The sequence below is a fragment of the Aquarana catesbeiana genome, linkage group LG13 (assembly GCF_042186555.1).
Source record: "Aquarana catesbeiana isolate 2022-GZ linkage group LG13, ASM4218655v1, whole genome shotgun sequence".
Lineage (NCBI taxonomy): Eukaryota > Metazoa > Chordata > Amphibia > Anura > Ranidae > Aquarana > Aquarana catesbeiana.
Window position 1 is genome coordinate 66,424,619 of NC_133336.1, and position 24,224 is coordinate 66,448,842.

The 24,224-nt window shown below is 47.5% G+C and overlaps 1 protein-coding gene across 2 annotated transcripts in view; it reads left to right on the plus strand.

Annotated features, from left to right (window-relative positions):
• Positions 1-236: 236 nt before the first annotated feature.
• Positions 237-24,224, plus strand: part of RTN1 (reticulon 1) — a 295,768-nt gene continuing 271,780 nt past the window's right edge. Inside the window, exon 1 of one of the 2 annotated variants that reach the window (XM_073609279.1) lies at positions 237-603. In XM_073609279.1, the coding sequence (XP_073465380.1) occupies positions 441-603 (163 nt within the window). In that variant the 5' untranslated portion in view covers positions 237-440. The remainder of the gene's footprint in view (positions 604-24,224) is intronic. The other variant, XM_073609278.1, reaches the window with a different exon arrangement.

The window sequence follows — 24,224 nt, forward strand, 5'->3', positions numbered from 1 at the left end:
TTTTGAAGGCAGAACAATGTGAATGGAGACATTCCAGCCTCCTATTGTTCCCATGACTTGGCATGTAACAAACACAGAAGGATTCTCCGCTAATGAAGCAATATTTCACACGTTTAATGCTGCAGGCTGCCAGCCCATAACCCCCGAGAGCCCGGCCACGCCCCCTCCGCCAGCACCCGGCGCGCATCTTGCGCATCTTTCCAGCGCTGGAAGGGTTGCAGGGCGGTAGCTAAGGCATGCTAAACCCCGGCCCGTGATTGGCCGGCCCGGGCCGTGACGTAGGGGTGGAACTAGTGGAAACTACACAAGCCATTTCCACCTGCGTAACGCTCCAGTGGTTGTGGCATCTTCCCGGAGACACTGCAGCACTGACCGGTCCCCTCCCTCCTCCTTCTCCTCCCCCCAGATCTGCCCATACACAACCCGCCAGACACCGAGCCATGGCCGCTAATCCGGAGGAGCTGAGCGGATGGATGGAAGGGGATGCGGCTCCGGAGGAAGGGAAATCAGCAGGAGGCGCCTGGGGCTCCCTGGACCAGAGAGGGACCATCAAAGCCCAGCTGGCAGGGCATCCACCGGTTGCCATGGAGACAACATCCACAGGTAAGGGGGGGGGGACCAGGGCACACCTTCTCCCAAGGACTAAGGGCAAGTTCCTCCTTGATTGCTGACCTGGGGGCTATTCATGCAGCTCTTCCCTTTAAGTTGGTCATCAAAGAAGGCGATGGTGGAAGTGGAAGCGAGCCACAAATCAGAATAATCAAAGGCGATCGTCTGCTGGTTGCTATCGGTTACAGCGCTTTACTTGTAACTCTTTGCCTTGTTACACATACGGAGGGGTTACTAAAACCAGAGTAGCCATGCATGGCAACCAATCAGTGTCAAGCTTCAGCTTGTTCAGTTCAGCTTTGAAAATGAAATCTAGAAGCCAATTGGAAACCAATTAGTAAATCCCCCTCACAGTCCAGTGCCAATTGATGACGGAGGTGCCTTGTCAATAACTTGTTACATTGAACACGTTACCAGGGACTGTAGATACATAGGTGTACCACCATCCAGAATAGATCCATAGGACATGGTACAAAAATGATGACGGATCAATAGGTAACTTGTAGAGTATTGTTTATGTTTTGGAAAGCAGTTTATACATGGTGATTCACTTTATTTATTACAGGTATTTATACAGCGGCAACAATTTACGCAACTCTTTACATAATGTACATTTACTATACTGTATATATATATATATATATATATATATATATATATATATATAGCCAACAATTTATACAGCGGTTTATATACTATACATTCATATCAGCCTCTGCCCTCAAAGAGCGTACAATGTAAAGCTGACTATACAATCTCCTGATCATACAGCAGCCTTTCTCACCCAGGGTTCCAAGGAGCATGAAGGTTCCTCCAAAGGTTGCTGGGGGTTCCTTGACCAGTGATCAACGTCTGCCTCTCAGATGAGTAGCCACTGACAACAATGAACCTTTTAGCTCTCTGTAAGGGAGAATGCTTCCCATTCACTATTGCACCGAGCCTGGAAAGTTATTTCAAGGGTTCCTCCATATTAAACAGTTTGAAAAAAGGCTGCCATACACTATACCAGCCATTCTTAACCAGGATTCCTACAAAAAGTTGCTTGGGGTTCCTTGAGCAATGAGCAACTTCTGCCTCTCAGATGAGAAGCCACTGACAACAATGAACCTTTATAGTTCTCTTACCCATATACTGAACCTGGAAAGTTATTTCAAGGGTTCCTTCGTATTAAACAGGTTGAAGAAGGCTGCCATACACGATACAAGGCCAGCCATTCTTATCCAGGGTTCCATGGAAGTCTAAGGCTGGGTTCACACCTATGCGAATTGAATGCATATTTCTTCACATCCAATTCTCATGCAGGAGAATGTGAACAGCTCTCTATGGAGCCGGTTCACATATCTCCAGGGCGGCTGTGGAGTGCACTGCACAGTGCGTTTTTGGCTCCATTTCAGGGCCGAATTCAGGCACAGATTCAGCTCTGATTTGTCCCTGAACCGGATAATGGGGTTGCACTGCGTTCCTACGCGATCCACAGCCGGTTCCAGTGTGAACCAAGCCTGAGATTCCTCCAGAAGTTGCTTGTGGTTCCTTGAGCTTTGGTTGACTGACCTCCCATCTGCCTGGATAATTCTGAGTCCACCACTACTTGACATGGCCAGTGGCATGACCCCAGTGTTTTTAAAATCATCTGTAAGGCTTAGTTCACACCTAAACCAGCCACGGATCGCACAGGAAAGCTATGCCTGTTCTCCATTTCAGGGATGAATCAGGGCCAAATCTTTGCCTGAATTCAGCCGTGAAACGAAAACCCCAATCCAATTCGCATAGGTGTGAATCCAGCCTTAGGCCCCTTTCACACTGAGGCACTTGTAAACTGCCAGTAAAACACTGAGCACTTTTGAAGAGCTTTTCAGGCACTTTTGAAGCGCTTTCCATTCATTTCAATGGAGAGGGGTGTTTTTTCACCACCCTGCCAGCGCACTGCCCCAGTGTGAAACCATTCATTGATTTGAATAAAAATAGGTTTTCGTGAGCTTTTTAGGCTCTTTTTTTTTTTTTTAGCGTGAAAGCGCCTGAAAAGCGTCTCAGTGTGAAAGGGGTCTAAGGCTACTTTCACACTGGGGCAGGCGGGCATCGGCAGTAAAGTGACGTTATTTTTAGCAGCGCTTTACCATCGTTTTAGCTGCGCTATTCGGCCGCTGGCAGGGCGCTTTTAACCCCCACTAGTGGGCGAAAGAGGGTTAAAACCGCCCGCAAAGTGCTGGTGCAGTGACGCTGCCCCATTGATTTCAGTATACACCGCTCCTACAGCGCTGCAAAGATGCTGCTTGCAGAACTTTTTTTTACTGTCCTGCAAGCACACCGCTCCAATGTGAAAGCACTCAGGCTTTCACACTGGAGAGACAGGAGCGGCTCTTTACAGGCACTATGCAGGCGCTATTTTTAGTGCTGTAGCACCTGTAAAGCGCCTCAGTGTGAAAGCAGTCTAATACCCCGTACACACGGTCGGACTTTGTTCGGACATTCCGACAACAAAATCCTAGGATTTTTTCTGACGGATGTTGGCTCAAACTTGTCTTGCATACACACGGTCACACAAAGTTGTCGGAAAATCCGATCGTTCTGAACGCGGTGACGTAAAACACGTACGTCGGGACTATAAACGGGGCAGTGGCCAATAGCTTTCATCTCTTTATTTATTCTGAGCATGCGTGGCACTTTGTCCGTCGGATTTGTGTACACACGATCGGAATTTCCGACAACGGATTTTGTTGTCGGAAAATTTTATCTCCTGCTCTCCAACTTTGTGTGTCGGAAAATCCGATGGAAAATGTCCGATGGAGCCCACACACGGTCAGAATTTCCAACAACACGCTCCGATCGGACATTTTCCATTGGAAAATCCGACCGTGTGTACGGGGCATAAGAGTTTCATTCTTCCTAGTGACCACTAAGGGACATTTTTGCCATTGACCTCCAATACACTGGTTTCAGTAGGTTTCCCCCAAGATCAGAAAATTATTTTAGCGGTTCCACTGGGGTAAAGTGATTGAGAAAGACTGAACTATACAATCTGACTGTACAAATCTTCTCTAGATCTACCATCAACTATGTAGTACAAGGGCCCGCCTGATTTGATACTAATGCAATGAATTGTTTAGGTTTACCTTCATATTACATAGTTTTTGGTAAATCTAAAGTAGATTGTACCGAGGTTGCCTCTGATCTATGCAGTGTGTAAAAGCCTTCCTGATTTGATACAAATTGAATACGATAAATTAGGTTTGTCCTTATATTGCATAGTTTTGGTAGATCTAAAGGAAATTGTTAGTGTATGGTAATAGATGTAATATGTAATAGATCAGTGTATTGTCAGATCAAGGTCTGTATCTCACATACTAGGGCCAATTTAGACAGGAGACTACCAGCATGTCTTTGGACCCACACAAGTACAGTAAAAACATGCAAACTCCATGCAGATAATGTGCCGTTGGGATTCAGTAGTGTCCGAATTCAAACCAGAGACCCCAGTGCTACAAGGTAGAAGTGCTAACTACCACTGTACTACCTTAAATGCAGATAAGAGGTCTTAGACGTATCAGCTTCTTTTTTTTTTTTTTCTTTTTTCTTTTTACTGCTTTTATTTTAAACCAGCTATTTAGTATGGAATGTTCAGTGCCAAAAATACAAGAAAGCAAATCACAGTCATTGTGGAACACAGCCTGTCAAATTGTCACCCTGGTTGTCTACGAACTGTCAGTTGAGTAGTGCTGATAATTTGGGTAATTTAGTTGCAGAGAGAATTTAGAAATTATGGTACGGCAACAATAAAAAATATCAGGAGTGGTGGCTTAGTGCTATTAAAGATGAACTTGTGGCATACTGTTAGATAACACTGTCATTCAGAAAGCTGAGTTGGATAAGTAATGTGGAGCAAGATGGGTCAGTCTGTAGAATTAGGCAAATGATGTTTTTGGATATGTTTGTGAAGGTATGTACAAAGGTGTGATAAAACACAACTTACTGTGGGTAGCGCACAGCTCTTCTGTTTTGGAGGGTACCTTTTTAGATGACATTTGGATATGAATAAATACATTTGGTTCAGTTGTTACCAGTTGTTACCAATATATATATATATATATATATATATATATATATATATATATATATATATATATATATATATGGTATAGTTTTGCAGCAATGGTTGAGAATGTGTTTTTTTATTTATTTTTTTCTGGAGGAAGTTATTGTTTATTTAAGTGATTGCTACTTTTGGTTGTTATTTATTTAGAAAACTATTGCTGTGTAAACACATGAAGATATGTAGCCTTTGTTAAATATTGATTTCCCATCCCTGGCTATATGAAATGGTTGGGCGTTTGCCCAGGTCTTGTGTCTGGTGGTACTAAATTATGCGCCTCTTTCTTGTCTTTTTAAAAGTTAGAAGGTGCTATGGCTTTGCTCATAGTCATAAATGTTTAATCTTGCTGCTAACAGACTTAGATAAAGGTACACTCCGGGCAAAATTGATCATTGAACCTTGAAATGTATAAAAGAAGCATAGCCCACCTGCTGTGAAGTTCAATTTTTTAACCAAGATACTGTAAATTGCAATAGTCCCTTCTACCCCATGTTCATCTGTGTCTAGTGATCCTGGATCACATCTTTTGGTAATGCTGGAATACTCTCCCTGCTGCTGGCAGTACTAAGAAGTTGCTCACAGTCACTATTTACGTTCAAACCTGCCTTGGAAGTTTGAATGTACAGTACTTGGTAATGCAGAAATTAAGGGGGAAAAACTTTTTACAGCAGAGACTGCAAGAATTACACTTCAAGTGCCCACCTACTGATATTGTATTGAACATGGTGTGCCAGTGTGCCTGGGCACACCGTAATCACCCTGTGCGGTGCTGATTCCACTTGCTTCCTGGTGCCCCCTGTCTCCCCCCTTCCAGCTTCCCTCGTCTCCCACCTGTTGCTATGGGAGATGATTCAGGATGGATGAATGAATGAATGAACACAGTAAGTGATCTGTACCAATCGCTCCTGCGTTCATTCTTCACTGAAGCATAGTAAACTATGTTTACTGTGTTTCCATTTGTGAATGAACAGGAAGCCGCACAGCACAGAGCACTTCCCATTCGTTCACTGTCCAGTGCAGCTGAGGCTGCAGAGGAAGTGACTGAGGAAGCTCTGTCCTCAGTCCCTTTCTCTCTGTTCAGACCCTTAATAATTCACCAAAGCCCCCCAACAGGGCTCATAAAATAAAAAACATTGTAAAAAAATAATTAAAAAAATAAAATTGTAAAAATTAATTACTAAAATAATAGAAATAAAAACTACTGACACTGTCCACTGCCTTACTGACACCAATCTCTGCTCTACTGACACCATCCACTGCTCTGCTGATATACACGCATGTGTGTTTGTGTTCTGGGGTGCACACCCTAATGCAATAGGCTGCGTACACCAATGTTGTATAGATGTGTGTGCTTATGTTATAGGGGATTGCACAGGACTCATGTAATTTGAGTAAACTTTCTGGCCCCTTTCACACGAGGCGGACTCCACTTCCACGGAGTCCGCCTCAGTCCACCGGCTCAGCGGGAGATCTCTCCGTTTATCTCCACTGAGCCAGCGGATGACAGGTCCCTCTCTGCTCATTGAGCGGGGAGGGGCTTGTCAGGTGCCGCTGCTGCCTATGGAGAGATCGGACGAAAACGGACAGCATGTCCATTTTCATCAGATCTCATCCGATCCGCCAGCGACGGATCCGAACGTAGAGGCATCCGTCTGCTTTTAGCTGATCGGACCGAGTCGGATGTCAGCGGACATGTCTCCGCTGACATCCATCGCTACATGGAGCACTTGTTCAGGTCCGCCATCAAAATTGACAGGCGGACCTGAACGGTCCGATCGTGTGAAAGGGGCCTTTAGAAACAGTTAACGTTTACTGCTCAGTAAACATTGCATCAAATTGCTGTTTATATAAGTGTCAAATCACACGAGCCTGGTCCACAGTAATAACAGCACATCCGTTAAAGTGGTTGTAAAGCCTCACATATACCCAGTGAAATGACTGGCCTCAGGTGATACACAGAGATGAAACAAATCCTCCTGCATACGTTGTACCTGTTTATCTGCAGTCTTCTCTTCTCTACATTTGTTCAAAGTGAGGGATTTACACAGGATCTCTCCACTTTGAAGAGCAGGGGGCGGAGAGCTGAAGTTACATCAGTGAGGAGAGCTCTGAGAGCTGATTGGAGGAAAGGGACACCCCCCCTTCTTCACACAGGAACAGGGCTGAGGCCGCTAATCACAAGCTGTGCCTTTTCCTACCACCATTTTTCCCTTGGTGTCAGGAGAACTTTGTCAGAAGTGACTGATAGCAGAGGAGATATCATGCTGATAGCAGAGGAACAAAGCAGCAGACAGGAATGACACTTAGTTTTCTGGACTGAGACAAGTACACATTATAGAAGGATTTGCTTTGTTCTTATTTTATGTCTGAGGATTATAAACATTTTAATGTGCATTGTGTTGAGGCAGCCCACACATTTGACTGGCTGCCTGATGCTTCATGAGGAGCCAAAAATTGCACATGCATCTTTTACAGCAGTGCACTGCAATGCACTTTGTGTTGCACTGCAAGTGCGCTGGAAAGGCGCAATTGGGTGCCATTCAGTGTGGATGAGGCCACATCACGTCACGGCACATAACACTTGCGTTACCACAGCGCAATTATAACAATGGGCCCTAAGGGCTCTTTGACACCGGCAGTAATGCTTACCACCTTGTGAAAAGCGATCCAGGGTGGATGACTTTTCAGAGGGCGGTATAGCAGTGGCTGGCTCCTGATGCCTGTTTCTTTAGGTTTTTCTATTCTTTTTTTTTTTTTTTAATTGTTGAACTGCAATTTTGCATTGCAGGACTGAACCGCAACTGTCAGGCAAGCAACTGAGTTGGCTCATGGTTGCATAACGGCCCTATTGATCCCAATGGGCGAGTTTGACAGGTAGTGCCATCTATCAGACTCTGCAGTTAAAAGTTGCTGCAGCCACGATACATGTATATGCATGTGTACAAGCCTGTAAGGCTCCAATGTCAGAATTATGAGGGGTAGTAATACCACAGCTCAGCCACCTGTTTTTACTTCTCCCTGGCCGCAGTGTGAAAGAACGCCAAGATATTTTCCTTAAAATGGTGCTGCTTTACTTTTGGCAATGGCTTAACATTTGGGGTGGGCAGATCTGGCAGGCATTAATTGCATGCTTGTAATCCAAAGCACTTGTATATCAAAGCAAATTTCTCCATAAGAAATAATGGAAACTCAGATGATTCGTTCCACAACCATTTATGCCCCGTACACACGGTCGGACTTTGTTCGGACATTCCGACAACAAAATCCTAGGATTTTTTCCGACGGATGTTGGCTCAAACTTGTCTTGCATACACACGGTCACACAAAGTTGTCGGAAAATCTGATCGTTCTAAACGCGGTGACGTAAAACACGTACGTCGGGACTATAAACGGGGCAGTGGCCAATAGCTTTCATCTCTTTATTTATTCTGAGCATGCGTGGCACTTTGTCCGTCGGATTTGTGTACACACGATCGGAATTTCCGACAACGGATTTTGTTGTCGGAAAATTTTATCTCCTGCTCTCCAACTTTGTGTGTCTGAAAATCCGATGGAAAATGTCCGATGGAGCCCACACATGGTCGGAAAATCCGACCGTGTGTATGGGGCATTATTCATAAGTCCTTCAGTTTATAGTCCATATAAAAAGATTATAGCAATGTGATAGGTTGTGTAACCATAAAATGTCCATCTACAAATGGAAGCCTCCACAAGGGGATTAGAAGTTAAATCCAGCAGGAGCTACAGAGAATAAAAGAGAAGAGAGGCGCCTCTATGTGTAGCAATATGTTGCTAAATGTTGTACCTTCATTAAATGTAACCATATTGCTATAGAGGTGCCTCTCTTCTCTTTTATACTCAGTTGTGACATGACGCTACTTGTATATCAAGACATCGCTTGTATATCAAGTAAAAATTTATTTAAAAATATTGCTTGTCTTGCAAAACACTCTCAAACCAAGTTATTCTCAAACCAAGGTTTTACTGTATATCCTTTTGCCCCTTAGATCAGGGGGTAGCTCAGCAGTTGCAAAAAAATGCACGGCGGGCATCCTGCTTTACAACTACCTGAATAAATGGTAACATATTTCATTTGAACAAATAAGAGTTCTACTTGAAAAGTATGTTGCAATAAACTTTTGAAGTACACGTTTCTTTGTAGTTTCTTTGCTAACAATATTTCAAAATGTTACACTGGTGATCTAGACTTATGGATACTTGCCAATCGGGAAATACAGAAAACATTTAGCATGCAATGCAAGACGCTTGATAAGACAAATACATGGCTAGAATGCACAAAAGCCGACACATTCTGCTATGTGATGTCAGGTTTGTTCTAAGCTCACCTCTAGGCAGACAGCTGAACACACATTGAATGCATGTATGGGATTTAGTTTACCTGCCAAAGGATTTGTCATTTTGTCCAGCCAAAGGGTTTGATATTTACAAAGTCATGGTTGGTAGATGGCTGTTCCCTACTGTTGTTAAAGTGGCTGTAAGGTAAAAAAAACCTTCTGTGTGCAGCCCCCCCCCCCCCCCCCCGCAGCCTCTCCTTCCCAATACTTACCCGAGCCCCATCTCGATCCAGCATCCGGCTCCCCCTGGTCTCTCCATCCTTATTGACTGAGACACAGCAGAGGGAACCATTGGCTCCCACTTCTGTCAATCACAGGCAGTGAGGAGGATAAAAGTTTGTCTTTGTTTCTGTTATAAAATGTTGTAAATAAGTAAGTTTTCTCCTTCATTGATGGGCCCTGATGAGGTAGCACTGATGGGCACTGATGAGGTGGCACTGATGGGTACTGATGATGAGGCACTAATATGCAGCATGGATCGGCACTGCTAGGCGGCACTGATGGGTACTGAAAGGCCGCACTGATGGGCCCCTTATAGGCGGCACTGATGGGCACTTATAGGCGGCACTGATGGGCGCTGATTGATGGCTCTGATAGGCAGCATTGATGAGGAGGTACTGGCAGGCATTACTGATGGGCACCTCTATTGGGCACTGATTGGCATACCTTGTGGTCCTGGGTGGGCATCCCTGGTGATCCTGGCTGGGCATAATCAATCAGCGCAGACCCACCCTGTGAGGAGAGCAGCCGATCAGCTCTCCTCTACTCGCGTCTGTCAGCGGCTCTTCCTGTTTATGTTGTGATCAGCTGTGATTGGACACAGCTGATCACATGGTAAAGAGCCTACGTCAGAGGGTCTTTACCGAGATAGGTGTTGCGTGTGCGTGATCGCAGCTTATCCTGCTGGACGTCATAGGATGCCCAGTCAGGATAACTTAACCACTTTGCGCACGTCATTTTGCTATATGGTGGGTGGGAAGTGGTTAAGGCCCATACACATGATAAGAAAATCAGAAGTAAACTTTCGAACGATGAACAATCGTCCGATTATCTGATCGTTAGTATAGTGCTTCCAACTATAGTGCTTCCAACTTTCAGGATGACAAAACCTGAAGGTTTATGCAATAAAATTTTTATCGTAAGTGAACACAACATCCGAATTTTGTTTGATTCGTGCAGTTTTCGTCTGTAAAAAAAATTAAGAGCAAGATTTTGCATGCTCGGAAATGAAAGAATACATTACAAAACAATTCAACACATTATATCCATATCACTGTATTCTGTCATACGAGAATTTTCATATGTTGAGTAACCTCTTAATTTTTGATACGAGACAAAAACGGACAATTATTCGTCTGATAATCTCATCGTGTGTACAAGGCTTTAGGCAATCACAGGACACATGTAATTGCCTAAAGTGGGATCCATCGGCCCCTGCTTGCTGTCAATGAAATCATGTGAGGGGGCAGGTCTGAGCTGTGCTGTATGTTCTATGGACACACACAGCCCGGCCCAAGAGCGAGCCTGCAGGTGTGCCACCATAGCAAGCGGCTTTCTGTGGGGGCAGACACAGAAGAGGAGGGGCCAGGATCACTGGCAGGGGGACCCCAGAAGAGGAGAATCAGGTTGGCTCTGTGCCATACCATTGCACACACTAGGTAAGTATTTTTAGAGAAAAATATTTTAGCCTTTACAACCGCTTTAAATTGAACAAAACTTAAAAGAATGTTAAATATGCATTTTAATACATGATATACATAATTCACACAAGGATCACAAATATAATCTGATTTAAAGAAAATTGTCTGTGTTAAATTGAACATTTTATTATGGCAGTATGCAAAACCTTCAACCTATGCAGCAATATAAAGTGTTTTCAGCTTTTATTAGCCTGTAAAATACATTTCTGATTAGTTACATTTAATTCACTTTTCTTTTTGATGAAAGCTGAGTAATCAAAGCATTGCATTTCACATTCCTGTACGTTCTTCAAAGGGCCACTAAGCACAAAGTAAATGTTCTCTAGACCACTTGCTGATAGTATTCATAACTGAAGACACATAAATTGTAATACTGTTTATAGTTGTCAGCCCTTCACCTTTAATAGCGCTTCTCTTCCAGTTCTTATAATGAATGTATCCGACATCTAAAAATACAGAAAGAGAGTTGACTGCAGCCCTGTTGCTCCTTTTTTTGTTTTTTTAGATTATACACAAAAACACAAATGTAATATATTGCTTTTTACCAGTCCTTAGATGTGGTGGCTGCATTCGTTTTAATTTTTCATGTTAAGAACATTTTTAGCTAGTACAGAAACCTGTTGACTTTGTCAGAAATGCAGTGTCCTTGTCACTTCCTGTATCATTGACACTTCCTGTGGGATAAAAAGACAGTCTTACTAGAAAAATTGGACAAAAATCTATCCTGCCCTACAAGGGTTAGTACTGTAGCTGTGGCCTGTTGGGGTTGGGCTGCATGGCTGGGGATGGGCAGCAGGCGAGCTAGCCAGCACAACCTGCACTGCTATCCTTCCACCACTAGAGGGTGCCCGCTCCCCTTCTCCCTGCACCACTACTACATTCCCTCACCTTACCTATGGAGAGGAAGGGGGAGAAGAAGAAGAGGAGGGAGGAGAGCCGGGCTGGCCTGCAGGCTTACAGGCTGCATACGCCCTCACCCTCCGGAAATGACAGGTTATGCCAACACATGCCCCCCCCCCCCTCCAGGTGACAGACTGCACAACCCCCCTCCGCACTCCCCCTTCCTAGCGGGTGGCACACCTCCCCCAGATATAACAGGCAGCACCAAACCAACCCTGGTCCATGAAGGGGTTGTCATCGCTGAGGCCGTTCCCTGGTGCAGAGGAGGTTGGGGACCGCTGGTGTATTCCCTAGTCTGTTCAGACTGTGATGCAGGTAAGATGCAGACTGTGCTTGAGCAGGAGTTTAAGAGGCAGACTGTGATTGGGAGGGAGTGTGTGCCAGAGGTTGGCTGTGATTGGGAGGGAGTGTGTGCCAGAGGCAGGCTGTGATTGGGAGGGAGTGTGTTCCAGAGGCAGCCTGTGATTGGGAGTGAGTGTTTGCCAGAGGTTGGCTGTGATTGGGAGGGAGTGTGTGCCAGAGGCAGGCTGTGATTGGGAGGGAGTGTGTGCCAGAGGCAGACTGTGATTGGGAGGGCGGAGTGTGCCAGAGGTAGGCTGTGAATGGGAGGGAGTGTGTGCCAGAGGTAGGCTGTGATTGGGAGGGAGTGTGTGCCAGAGGCAGCCTGTGATTGGGAGGGAGTGTGTGCCAGAGGTTTGCTGTGATTGGGAGGGAGTGTGTGCCAGAGGCAGCCTGTGATAGGAAAAGGGAGTGTGTGCCAGAGGCAGCCTATGATTGGGAGGGTGGAGTGTGCCAGAGGTAGGCTGTGATTGGGAGGGAGTGTGTGCCAGAGGTAGGCTGTGATTGGGAGGGAGTGTGTGCCAGAGGTAGGCTGTGATTGGGAGGGAGTGTGCCAGAGGTTGGCTGTGTTTGAGAGGGAGTGTGTGCCAGAGGCAGCCTGTGATTGGGAGGGAGTGTGTTCCAGAGGCAGCCTGTGATTGGGAGTGAGTGTTTGCCAGAGGTTGGCTGTGATTGGGAGGGAGTGTGTTCCAGAGGCAGCCTGTGATTGGGAGTGAGTGTTTGCCAGAGGTTGGCTGTGATTGGAAGGGAGTGTGTGCCAGAGGCAGGCTGTGATTGGGAGGGAGTGTGCCAGAGGTAGGCTGTGATTGGGAGGGCGGAGTGCGCCAGAGGCAGCCTGTGATTGGGAGGGAGTGTGTGCCAGAGGTAGGCTGTGATTGGGAGGGAGTGTGTGCCAGAGGTAGGCTGTGATTGGGAGGGAGTGTGTGCCAGAGGTAGGCTGTGATTGGGAGGGAGTGTGTGCCAGAGGTAGGCTGTGATTGGGAGGGAGTGTGTGCCAGAGGTAGGCTGTGATTGGGAGGGAGTGTGTGCCAGAGGTAGGCTGTGATTGGGAGGGAGTGTGTGCCAGAGGTAGGCTGTGATTGGGAGGGAGTGTGCCAGAGGTTGGCTGTGATTGGGAGGGCGGAGTGTGCCAGAGGCAGCCTGTGATTGGGAGGGAGTGTGTGCCAGAGGTAGGCTGTGATTGGGAGGGAGTGTGTGCCAGAGGTAGGCTGTGATTGGGAGGGAGTGTGTGCCAGAGGTAGGCTGTGATTGGGAGGGAGTGTGCCAGAGGTAGGCTGTGATTGGGAGGGAGTGTGTGCCAGAGGTTGGCTGTGTTTGAGAGGGAGTGTGTGCCAGAGGCAGCCTGTGATTGGGAGGGAGTGTGTTCCAGAGGCAGCCTGTGATTGGGAGTGAGTGTTTGCCAGAGGTTGGCTGTGATTGGGAGGGAGTGTGTGCCAGAGGCAGGCTGTGATTGGGAGGGAGTGTGTGCCAGAGGCAGACTGTGAATGGGAGGGAGTGTGTGCCAGAGGTAGGCTGTGATTGGGAGGGAGTGTGTGCCAGAGGCAGCCTGTGATTGGGAGGGAGTGTGTGCCAGAGGTTTGCTGTGATTGGGAGGGAGTGTGTGCCAGAGGCAGCCTGTGATAGGAAAAGGGAGTGTGTGCCAGAGGCAGCCTATGATTGGGAGGGTGGAGTGTGCCAGAGGGAGGCTGTGATTGGAAGGGAGTGTGTGCCAGAGGCAGGCTGTGATTGGGAGGGAGTGTGCCAGAGGTAGGCTGTGATTGGGAGGGCGGAGTGCGCCAGAGGCAGCCTGTGATTGGGAGGGAGTGTGTGCCAGAGGTAGGCTGTGATTGGGAGGGAGTGTGTGCCAGAGGTAGGCTGTGATTGGGAGGGAGTGTGTGCCAGAGGTAGGCTGTGATTGGGAGGGAGTGTGTGCCAGAGGTAGGCTGTGATTGGGAGGGAGTGTGTGCCAGAGGTAGGCTGTGATTGGGAGGGAGTGTGCCAGAGGTTGGCTGTGATTGGGAGGGCGGAGTGCGCCAGAGGCAGCCTGTGATTGGGAGGGAGTGTGTGCCAGAGGTAGGCTGTGATTGGGAGGGAGTGTGTGCCAGAGGTAGGCTGTGATTGGGAGGGAGTGTGTGCCAGAGGTAGGCTGTGATTGGGAGGGAGTGTGCCAGAGGTAGGCTGTGATTGGGAGGGAGTGTGTGCCAGAGGTTGGCTGTGTTTGAGAGGGAGTGTGTGCCAGAGGCAGCCTGTGATTGGGAGGGAGTGTGTTCCAGAGGCAGCCTGTGATTGGGAGTGAGTGTTTGCCAGAGGTTGGCTGTGATTGGGAGGGAGTGTGTGCCAGAGGCAGCCTGTGATTGGAAGGGAGTGTGTGCCAGAGGCAGGCTGTGATTGGGAGGGCGGAGTGTGCCAGAGGTAGGCTGTGATTGGGAGGGAGTGTGTGCCAGAGGTAGGCTGTGATTGGGAGGGAGTGTGTGCCAGAGGTAGGCTGTGATTGGGAGGGCGGAGTGTGCCAGAGGTAGGCTGTGATTGGGAGGGAGTGTGTGCCAGAGGTAGGCTGTGAATGGGAGGGAGTGTGTGCCAGAGGTAGACTGTGATCGGGAGGGAGTGTGTGCCAGAGGTAGGCTGTGATTGGGAGGGAGTGTGTGCCAGAGGCAGGCTGTGATTGGGAGGGCGGAGTGTGCCAGAGGTAGGCTGTGATTGGGAGGGAGTGTGTGCCAGAGGTAGGCTGTGATTGGGAGGGAGTGAGTGCCAGAGGCAGCCTGTGATTGGGAGTGAGTGTTTGCCAGAGGTTGGCTGTGATTGGGAGGAGTGTGTGCCAGAGGCAGCCTGTGGTTGGAAGGGAGTGTGTGCCAGAGGTAGGCTGTGATTGGGAGGGAGTGTGTGCCAGAGGTTGGCTGTGATTGGGAGGGAGTGTGTGCCAGAGGTAGGCTGTGATTGGGAGGGAGTGTGCCAGAGGTTGGCTGTGATTGGGAGGGCGGAGTGTGCCAGAGGTAGGCTGTGATTGGGAGGGAGTGTGTGCCAGAGGTTGGCTGTGATTGAGAGGGAGTGTGTGCCAGAGGTAGGCTGTGATTGGGAGGGAGTGTGTGTCAGAGGCAGCCTGTGATTAGGAGGGAGTGTGTTCCAGAGGCAGCCTGTGATTGGGAGTGAGTGTTTGCCAGAGGTTGGCTGTGATTGGGAGGGAGTGTGTGCCAGAGGAAGCCTGTGATTGGAAGGGAGTGTGTGCCAGAGGTTGGCTGTGATTGGGAGGGCGGAGTGTGCCAGAGGTAGGCTGTGATTGGGAGGGAGTGTGTGCCAGAGGTAGGCTGTGAATGGGAGGGAGTGTGTGCCAGAGGTTGGCTGTGATTGGGAGGGCGGAGTGTGCCAGAGGTAGGCTGTGAATGGGAGGGAGTGTGTGCCAGAGGTAGGCTGCGAATGGGAGGGAGTGTGTGCCAGAGGTAGGCTGTGATTGGGAGGGCGGAGTGTGCCAGAGGTAGGCTGTGATTGGGAGGGAGTGTGTGCCAGAGGTAGGCTGTGATTGGGAGGGAGTGAGTGCCAGAGGCAGCCTGTGATTGGGAGGGAGTGTGTGCCAGAGGCAGCCTGTGATTGGGAGTGAGTGTTTGCCAGAGGTTGGCTGTGATTGGGAGGGAGTGTGTGCCAGAGGCAGCCTGTGATTGGAAGGGAGTGTGTGCCAGAGGTAGGCTGTGATTGGGAGGGCGGAGTGTGCCAGAGGTAGGCTGTGATTGGGAGGGAGTGTGTGCCAGAGGTAGGCTGTGATTGGGAGGGCTGAGTGCGCCAGAGGCAGCCTGTGATTGGGAGGGAGTGTGTGCCAGAGGTAGGCTGTGATTGAGAGGGAGTGTGTGCCAGAGGTAGCCTGTGATTGGGAGGGAGTGTGTGCCAGAGGTAGGCTGTGATTGGGAGGGAGTGTGCCAGAGGTTGGCTGTGATTGGGAGGGCGGAGTGTGCCAGAGGTAGGCTGTGATTGGGAGGGAGTGTGTGCCAGAGGTTGGCTGTGATTGGGAGGGCGGAGTGCGCCAGAGGCAGCCTGTGATTGGGAGGGAGTGTGTGCCAGAGGTAGGCTGTGATTGAGAGGGAGTGTGTGCCAGAGGTAGGCTGTGATTGGGAGGGAGTGTGTGTCAGAGGCAGCCTGTGATTAGGAGGGAGTGTGTTCCAGAGGCAGCCTGTGATTGGGAGTGAGTGTTTGCCAGAGGTTGGCTGTGATTGGGAGGGAGTGTGTGCCAGAGGAAGCCTGTGATTGGAAGGGAGTGTGTGCCAGAGGTAGGCTGTGATTGGGAGGGCGGAGTGTGTGCCAGAGGTAGGCTGTGATTGGGAGGGAGTGTGTGCCAGAGGTAGGCTGTGAATGGGAGGGAGTGTGTGCCAGAGGTAGGCTGTGATTGGGAGGGCGGAGTGTGCCAGAGGTAGGCTGTGATTGGGAGGGAGTGTGTGCCAGAGGTAGGCTGTGATTGGGAGGGAGTGAGTGCCAGAGGCAGCCTGTGATTGGGAGGGAGTGTGTGCCAGAGGCAGCCTGTGATTGGGAGTGAGTGTTTGCCAGAGGTTGGCTGTGATTGGGAGGGAGTGTGTGCCAGAAGCAGCCTGTGATTGGAAGGGAGTGTGTGCCAGAGGTAGGCTGTGATTGGGAGGGCGGAGTGTGCCAGAGGTAGGCTGTGATTGGGAGGGAGTGTGTGCCAGAGGTAGGCTGTGATTGGGAGGGCTGAGTGCGCCAGAGGCAGCCTGTGATTGGGAGGGAGTGTGTGCCAGAGGTAGGCTGTGATTGAGAGGGAGTGTGTGCCAGAGGTAGGCTGTGATTGGGAGGGAGTGTGTGTCAGAGGCAATGTGTGATTGGGAGGGAGTGTGTTCCAGAGGTTGGCTGTGATTGGGAGGGAGTGTGTGCCAGAGGTAGGCTGTGAATGGGAGGGAGTGTGTGCCAGAGGTAGGCTGTGATTGGGAGGGAGTGTGTGTCAGAGGCAATGTGTGATTGGGAGGGAGTGTGTGCCAGAGGTTGGCTGTGATTGGGAGGGAGTGTGTGCCAGAGGTAGGCTGTGAATGGGAGGGAGTGTGTGCCAGAGGTTGGCTGTGATTGGGAGGGCGGAGTGTGCCAGAGGTAGGCGGTGATTGGGAGGGAGTGTGTGCCAGAGGTAGGCTGTGATTGGGAGGGAGTGTGTGCCAGAGGTAGGCTGTGAATGGGAGGGAGTGTGTGCCAGAGGTTGGCTGTGATTGGGAGGGCGGAGTGTGCCAGAGGTAGGCTGTGATTGGGAGGGAGTGTGTGCCAGAAGTAGGCTGTGATTGGGAGGGAGTGTGTGCGCCAGAGGTAGGCTGTGATTGGGAGGGAGTGCGCCAGAGGTAGGCTGTGATTGGGAGGGAGTGTGCCAGAGGTAGGCTGTGATTGGGAGGGAGTGTGTGCGCCAGAGGTAGGCTGTGATTGGGAGGGAGTGTGTGTCAGAGGCAGCCTGTGATTGGGAGGGAGTGTGTTCCAGAGGCAGCCTGTGATTGGGAGTGAGTGTTTGCCAGAGGTTGGCTGTGATTGGGAGGGAGTGTGTGCCAGAGGAAGCCTGTGATTGGAAGGGAGTGTGTGCCAGAGGTTGGCTGTGATTGGGAGGGCGGAGTGTGCCAGAGGTAGGCTGTGATTGGGAGGGAGTGTGTGCCAGAGGTAGGCTGTGATTGGGAGGGAGTGAGTGCCAGAGGCAGCCTGTGATTGGGAGGGAGTGTGTGCCAGAGGCAGCCTGTGATTGGGAGGGAGTGTTTGCCAGAGGTTGGCTGTGATTGGGAGGGAGTGTGTGCCAGAGGCAGCCTGTGATTGGAAGGGAGTGTGTGCCAGAGGTAGGCTGTGATTGGGAGGGCGGAGTGTGCCAGACGTAGGCTGTGATTGGGAGGGAGTGTGTGCCAGAGGTAGGCTGTGATTGGGAGGGAGTGTGCCAGAGGTTGGCTGTGATTGGGAGGGCTGAGTGCGCCAGAGGCAGCCTGTGATTGGGAGGGAGTGTGTGCCAGAGGTAGGCTGTGATTGAGAGGGAGTGTGTGCCAGAGGTAGGCTGTGATTGGGAGGGAGTGTGTGTCAGAGGCAATGTGTGATTGGGAGGGAGTGTGTTCCAGAGGCAGCCTGTGATTGGGAGTGAGTGTTTGCCAGAGGTTGGCTGTGATTGGGAGGGAGTGTGTGCCAGAGGTAGGCTGTGATTGAGAGGGAGTGTGTGCCAGAGGTAGCCTGTGATTGGGAGGGAGTGTGTGCCAGAGGTAGGCTGTGATTGGGAGGGAGTGTGCCAGAGGTTGGCTGTGATTGGGAAGGGCAGAGTGTGCCAGAGGTAGGCTGTGATTGGGAGGGGGAGTGTGCCAGAGGTAGGCTGTGATTATAAGGGAGTGTGTGCCAGAGGCAGGCTGTGATTGGGAGGGAGTGTGTGCCAAAGGCAGGCTGTGCTTGGGAGGGAGTGTGTGCCAGAGGTTGGCTGTGATTGCGAGGGGGGAGTGTGCTAGAGGCAGGCTGTGATTGATTGGGGGGTGAACAAACTACCCAATACAGGCATGCTGTGTGTCTGCACAGTGTCCTGTACCTCTGAATGGCCAGCTAAAGGATGAAAACTGACCATACAAGAGCAGCTCAGCTTTGTGTGTTCTGTTTTGAACAAAAAAGGTGACTGGCAGGATCAACCAAGTACTTCAGGTGAAAGAAGTACATGACAATAATAGACTATGATTTATAAAACATACATATGTTAACACACACATAGAAAACAAAGAAATATTTAGGGTAAGATACACAGTAAATATTCGCTATGTCTAGGGGTGCAGTTACAAGAAGATATACTTACCTTATCCCACACTCCAGCAGGCTTCCTCCAGCAATGAAGATCATGATGTCACCTCCCCACCTCATCCAATCAGAGAATGCCTGTTCAGTGAATAGCGGCAGTGCCTAGCGAGCATACTCCCTCCTGTTAACCCCTTTGTGCCCGCGCTATAGCCGAAAGACGGCTACAGCGTGAGCCTAAATTTGCCGGAGGGCGTCCATGTACAACCTCCCGTGCATGAGCGCACAGCGCGCTCTGTAATTAGCGAGTCAACGAGCCAATGACAGCTGATCACGTGATGTAAACAGAGCCAGTAATCGACAATTTTTTTTCCTTACGCTGAGAGTGTGAGGAGAACAAAAAAACCTGATCACCAGCTGTCAGAGACGTCAGTCCTGAACAGAGAGCCACCGCCACCTCATCTGTGCCATCTGCCAGGGCCACCTATCAGTGCCGATCAGTGCTGCCAATCAGTGCCTCATCATCAGTGCAGCCTATCAGTGTCACCTACCAGTGCCCATCAGTGCCACCCATTAATGCCACCTATCAGTGCCGCCTCATCAGTGCCCATCAGTGCAGCCTCATCAGCGCACGTCAATTAAGAAGAAAAATAACCTGTTTGCAAAATTTTATAACAAACTATGATAACGGTTTGGTGTTTTTTTCCAAAGTTTTTGGTCTTTTTTATTTGTTTAGCAAAAAATGAAAACCCCAGCAGCAAATGACAGAGCATCACTTGTAAACAAACCGGCGTCATGTCATGACGCTGGTTCCTCCCCTCTCTGTATTGATCAGTACAGTGTGAGAGGAGAGAGGGAGAGATCGTTTGCAGCGTTGTGGGCACTTCAGATCCAGCCCACAGCGCTGCTCAGTGCCCATACTCTGCCGTACTATGCAATACTCTGCAATACTCTGCCAATACTCTGCAATACTGTGCAATACTCTGCCAATACTATGCAATACTCTGCTAATACTCTGCAATACTATGCAATACTCTGCCAGTACTCTGCAATACTATGCAATACTATGCAATACTCTGCCAATACTCTGCAATACTCTGCCAATACTCTGCAATACTCTGCAATACTATGCAATACTCTGCCAGTACTCTGCAATACTCTGCCAATACTCTGCAATACTCTGCAATACTCTGCAATACTCTGCAATACTCTGCAATACTCTGCAATACTCTGCCAATACTATGCAATACTATGCAATACTCGGCCTATACTCGCCAATACTCTGCAATACTATGCAATACTCGGCCAATACTCGCCAATACTCTGCAATAAATTTTAACAGAAACAAATAATTTTTTTTTTCAGTCTTTTTTGATTTATAGCTCAAAAAATAAAAAACCCAGCGGTGATTAAATACCACCAAAAGAAAGCTTTATTTGTGTGAAAATTTTCAAATGGGTACAGTGTTGTATGACTGAGTAATTGTCATTCAAAATGTGAGAGCACCGAAAGCTGAAAATTGGTCTGGTTAGGAAGGGGGTTTAAGTGCCCAGTGGTCAAGTGGTTAAAGTGGAGCTCCACCCAAAATGGGAAGCTCCGCTTGTCTGCCTCCTCCCCCCCCTCCATGGACACATTTTGGCACTTTTTTTGGGGGGGGGGTACCCACTCCCACTTCCCCACCCTCCTTCCCCCCGCAGCCTTTTGGGTTACTTGTCAGGTCCCAGAAGACTGCGGCCCATTCACAAAGCGTAGTGTGCTTCGCACATGTGCAGTAGGAAACCGGCTTTGAAGCTGCAAAGCTTCATTGCTGGTTTCCCTTAGTCAGGATGGGGCGCCAGCCCCCGATAGCTGGTTGAAAAATGGGGTAAGGACACAGCTGGATCCCTAGACAGGTAAGTGCCCATATAATAAAAGTCAGCAGCTACAGTATTTGTAGCTGCTGACTTTTAATAATTTTTTTGGGGGGGAGGCAGGCTTTAGCTCCTCTAAGCTTTGATTAAAAAAAACCTGGAAGCGGATTGGTTTCTATGTACAGCTGCACCAGAGTTTGCACTCTTTAGTTTTAGCAAATCAACCCCGATTATATTTTATTTTTTATCAAGCCAGTGACTAAGGAAATATGTATATACAGTATCAGTGTATACCATTGGTCATACATTTTTTTTTTTTTTTTAATTTTTTTTTTTTTATATGTAATCTTTTTGTCCTCATTCTTACACCACTGTTCGGCACACATTAATTTTCAAAACATCCAATATGATGAGCATATACTTTAATTTCACCAATTTACTGTATTGCATCAACTGTAATTGTGTTCTTTAACAGTTTGCCAGCGTGCCAAGTCAGTGAGCACAGCTGATGGCGTTCATTGCTTCTGCTAATGATGATTAGTTTTATTCTCCTGGTGTTAATTGGTCATTTAAAGCTTGATAAATATCTGAGATGTGAATGTGCTGTTAATTGTATACTGCTCCATATTATCAGTATACATTGTTAAGCACAGTCTTGAGGTGCAGAGTTATACTGACAAAAGTTGGCGTGATGTTGTTATGTTGCAGAAAAGTCCTAATTATATGTAAAATGTTAAATGTTTTCAAATATTTGCATAGTGGGGGAGGGGGGAAGAATGACTGTAGGCTCATTTCATAAAGCAGAACTAAACCCTCCTATCCTTTACAGCCAAGGAAGCTGCCGTCATCACCTCTGTTTGATCTGCAGTTGCCATGGTGCTGTACATGTGATCAGTAACGACACCAGCCATTTGATTGCTTGACAGGCCGGTTCAGAGCGCAAGCAACTGTGACAGTTATCATTCACGGCATGCCTTGAATGTAACAGTTTTGGTAAACAGTTAAATTGATGGATTTAGTTCTACTTTAAAACAAGGGTAACAGTCTTTATTTTAGCCATGGGACTGTTATTTTCAAACCTCATTGGACGTAGCTGAAAATAACTGTCACTTTTTAGGAAATCCGGATCCTGGTCTTGGAGTGTGAGCTTTTTAAACTGATATCTGACACAGGGTGAGAACTGACTGCTGTTTGTAAGGCTGCAAATTGTATATACAGCAGTTCCTGATGCGGATCCTTTACCCCCACTGTCATATGATAAGGTACAATGATCCCTGCTCAATCCTCAGCTGAGCTGATACCCAATTCTTCTGCTCTGCAAAAATAAATAATGGGACAGCTTTAAAGGGAACGTATTGGTCATATTGCTTGTACCTTTGTATCGATTTTTCGCTGGAGGCTGGTACCGCTCGCTTTCCAGAAGCAGTTTTGGTTCTAGAGAAGTACCTCGCTGTGTTGCTGCATCAAGTAAGCATTGCTTTTAGGAGTTCATCTTCGGTGGGCTCCTCTTGTGTGATGCATAACAAAAAGTATAGGGCAAGTTCCTCCTGATAATAATAATAATAATAATAATAACAACAACAATTTTAACCACCTTCCCGCACACCGATATACGTCGGCACAATGGCAGCGGTGGTCAAGTGGGTGTACCTGTATGTCCCCTTTAATTTGCAGGGCTAGTGGGCGCACGCACCCGCCGCATACTGCGTGACTGTGCACGCGGGTCCCACGGACTCGATGTCTGCCGCAGTGACATCGACAACATTTTAGTCGACTAAATGAATACTATTTTAGTTGACTAAAATACAACTAAAACTAAACAACTGAGATGACTAAAATACGATTAAAACTAAAATGGCATTTTAGTCAAAAGACTAAAACTAAATTGAAATTTGACTTCAAAATTAACACTGGCCTTTAGTGCATGTTCATACCTCAATACCGTAAATAATAACATATGAGATTTTTCACTCCAGCAGTATATAATGAGTTTGGAAATTGTGGAGAAATGTTAACTAATGCATTACAATTTAATTACACCCATTCGATTTCAGATGACTAAAGTAAGTTTGAAATGTAATGTACATTTTAGTCAACTGGAGATTTAGTCCACTAAATACAACTAAAACTAAAACAATTGCAGAAGTCTAAAATGGGACTAAAACTAAAATGCCATTTTAGTCCTAAGACTGAGACTAAAACTAAATTGAAATTTGCTGCCAAAATTACCAATGGTCTGCCGGTGTCCTGCGATCGTGTCACAGAGCGGCAGAACGGGGAGATGCATATGTAAACAAGGCATTTCCCTGTTCTGCCTAGCAACATAACAGGGATCTACTGCTCCCTGTCATCGGGAGCAGTGATCTCTGTCATGTTGTAATGAGCCCATCCCCCCACAGTTAGAATCACTCCCAAGGACACACTTAACCCCTTGATCGCCCCCTAGTGTTTAACCCCTTCCCTGTAAGTGTCATTTACACAGTAATCAGTGCATTTTTATAGCATTGATTGCTGTATAAATGACAATGGTCCCAAAATAGTGTCAAAAGTGTCCAATGTGTCCGCCGCAATGTCGCAGTCAGGATAAAAATCGCAGATCGCCGCCATTACTAATAATAAAAAAAAATAATAATAAAAATGCCATAAATCTATCCCCTATTTTGTAGACGCTATAACTTTTGCGCAAACCAATCAATATACGCTTTTTTTTTTAACCAAAAATATGTAGAAGAATACATATCGGCCTTAACTGAGGAAAAAATTTTTTTTTAAATTTTTTTTTTTGGGGATATTTATTATAGCAAATAGTAAAAAATATTGCTTTTTCTCAAAATTGTCGCTCTTTTTTTATTTATAGCGCAAAAAATAAAAACCACAGAGGTGATCAAATACCACCAAAAGAAAGCTCTATTTGTGGGAAAAAAAGGACGTAAATTTTGTTTTGGTGTAACGTCGCACGATCGTGCAATTGTCAGTTAAAGCGACGCAGTGGCGAATCTCCAAAAGTGCTCTGGTCAGGAAGGGGGTAAATCCTTCCGGGGCTGAAGTGGTTAATAATAATAAATAAGAGCGGCAACAAAAATGTCTGCCATCTTGACATATCCCCATCACACAAATGTGCAAAAGATAATATCAAAATGATTTGGGCCACTTACAGTGTATCTGAGCCTTGCTGCAAAGTCCATTGACACAGAAAGTGGGAATCAGCCCCGTCCCCCCGGCTCCCCGGTCACTAGAGTTGATTGATAGGAGCAGGAGCCAATGGCTCCCACTGCTATCAATTACCCCAATGAGGAGAGAGACAGCGGCGAGAGCTCAGGTAAGAATAAGAGGGGGTTGGGAGGAGCCTGCAGTAGAGAAGGTTCTTTACCTTAATGCATAGAGTGCATTAAGGTAAAAACCTGGAAGCTTTAGAACCACTTTAATCCCTCCAGTTCTCCAATTTCACATAGATGAGAATATTCAATTGACATACTGTATATTTATATATTTTGTAATAATTTACAGCACTAAAAATGTGTCAAAAATAGTCAGTCCACATAGATTGTCCTTATCAACCAGACATCAAGAAAGAAATGATAAAATCTTAGCGAGATGGTATTGATGTCCGGTGGATACGCACAAAATTAATGTTGAAAATCAAGAGACATGCTGGAGATGTTCTAACGCAAGGGGTACAATGTCACACATATGG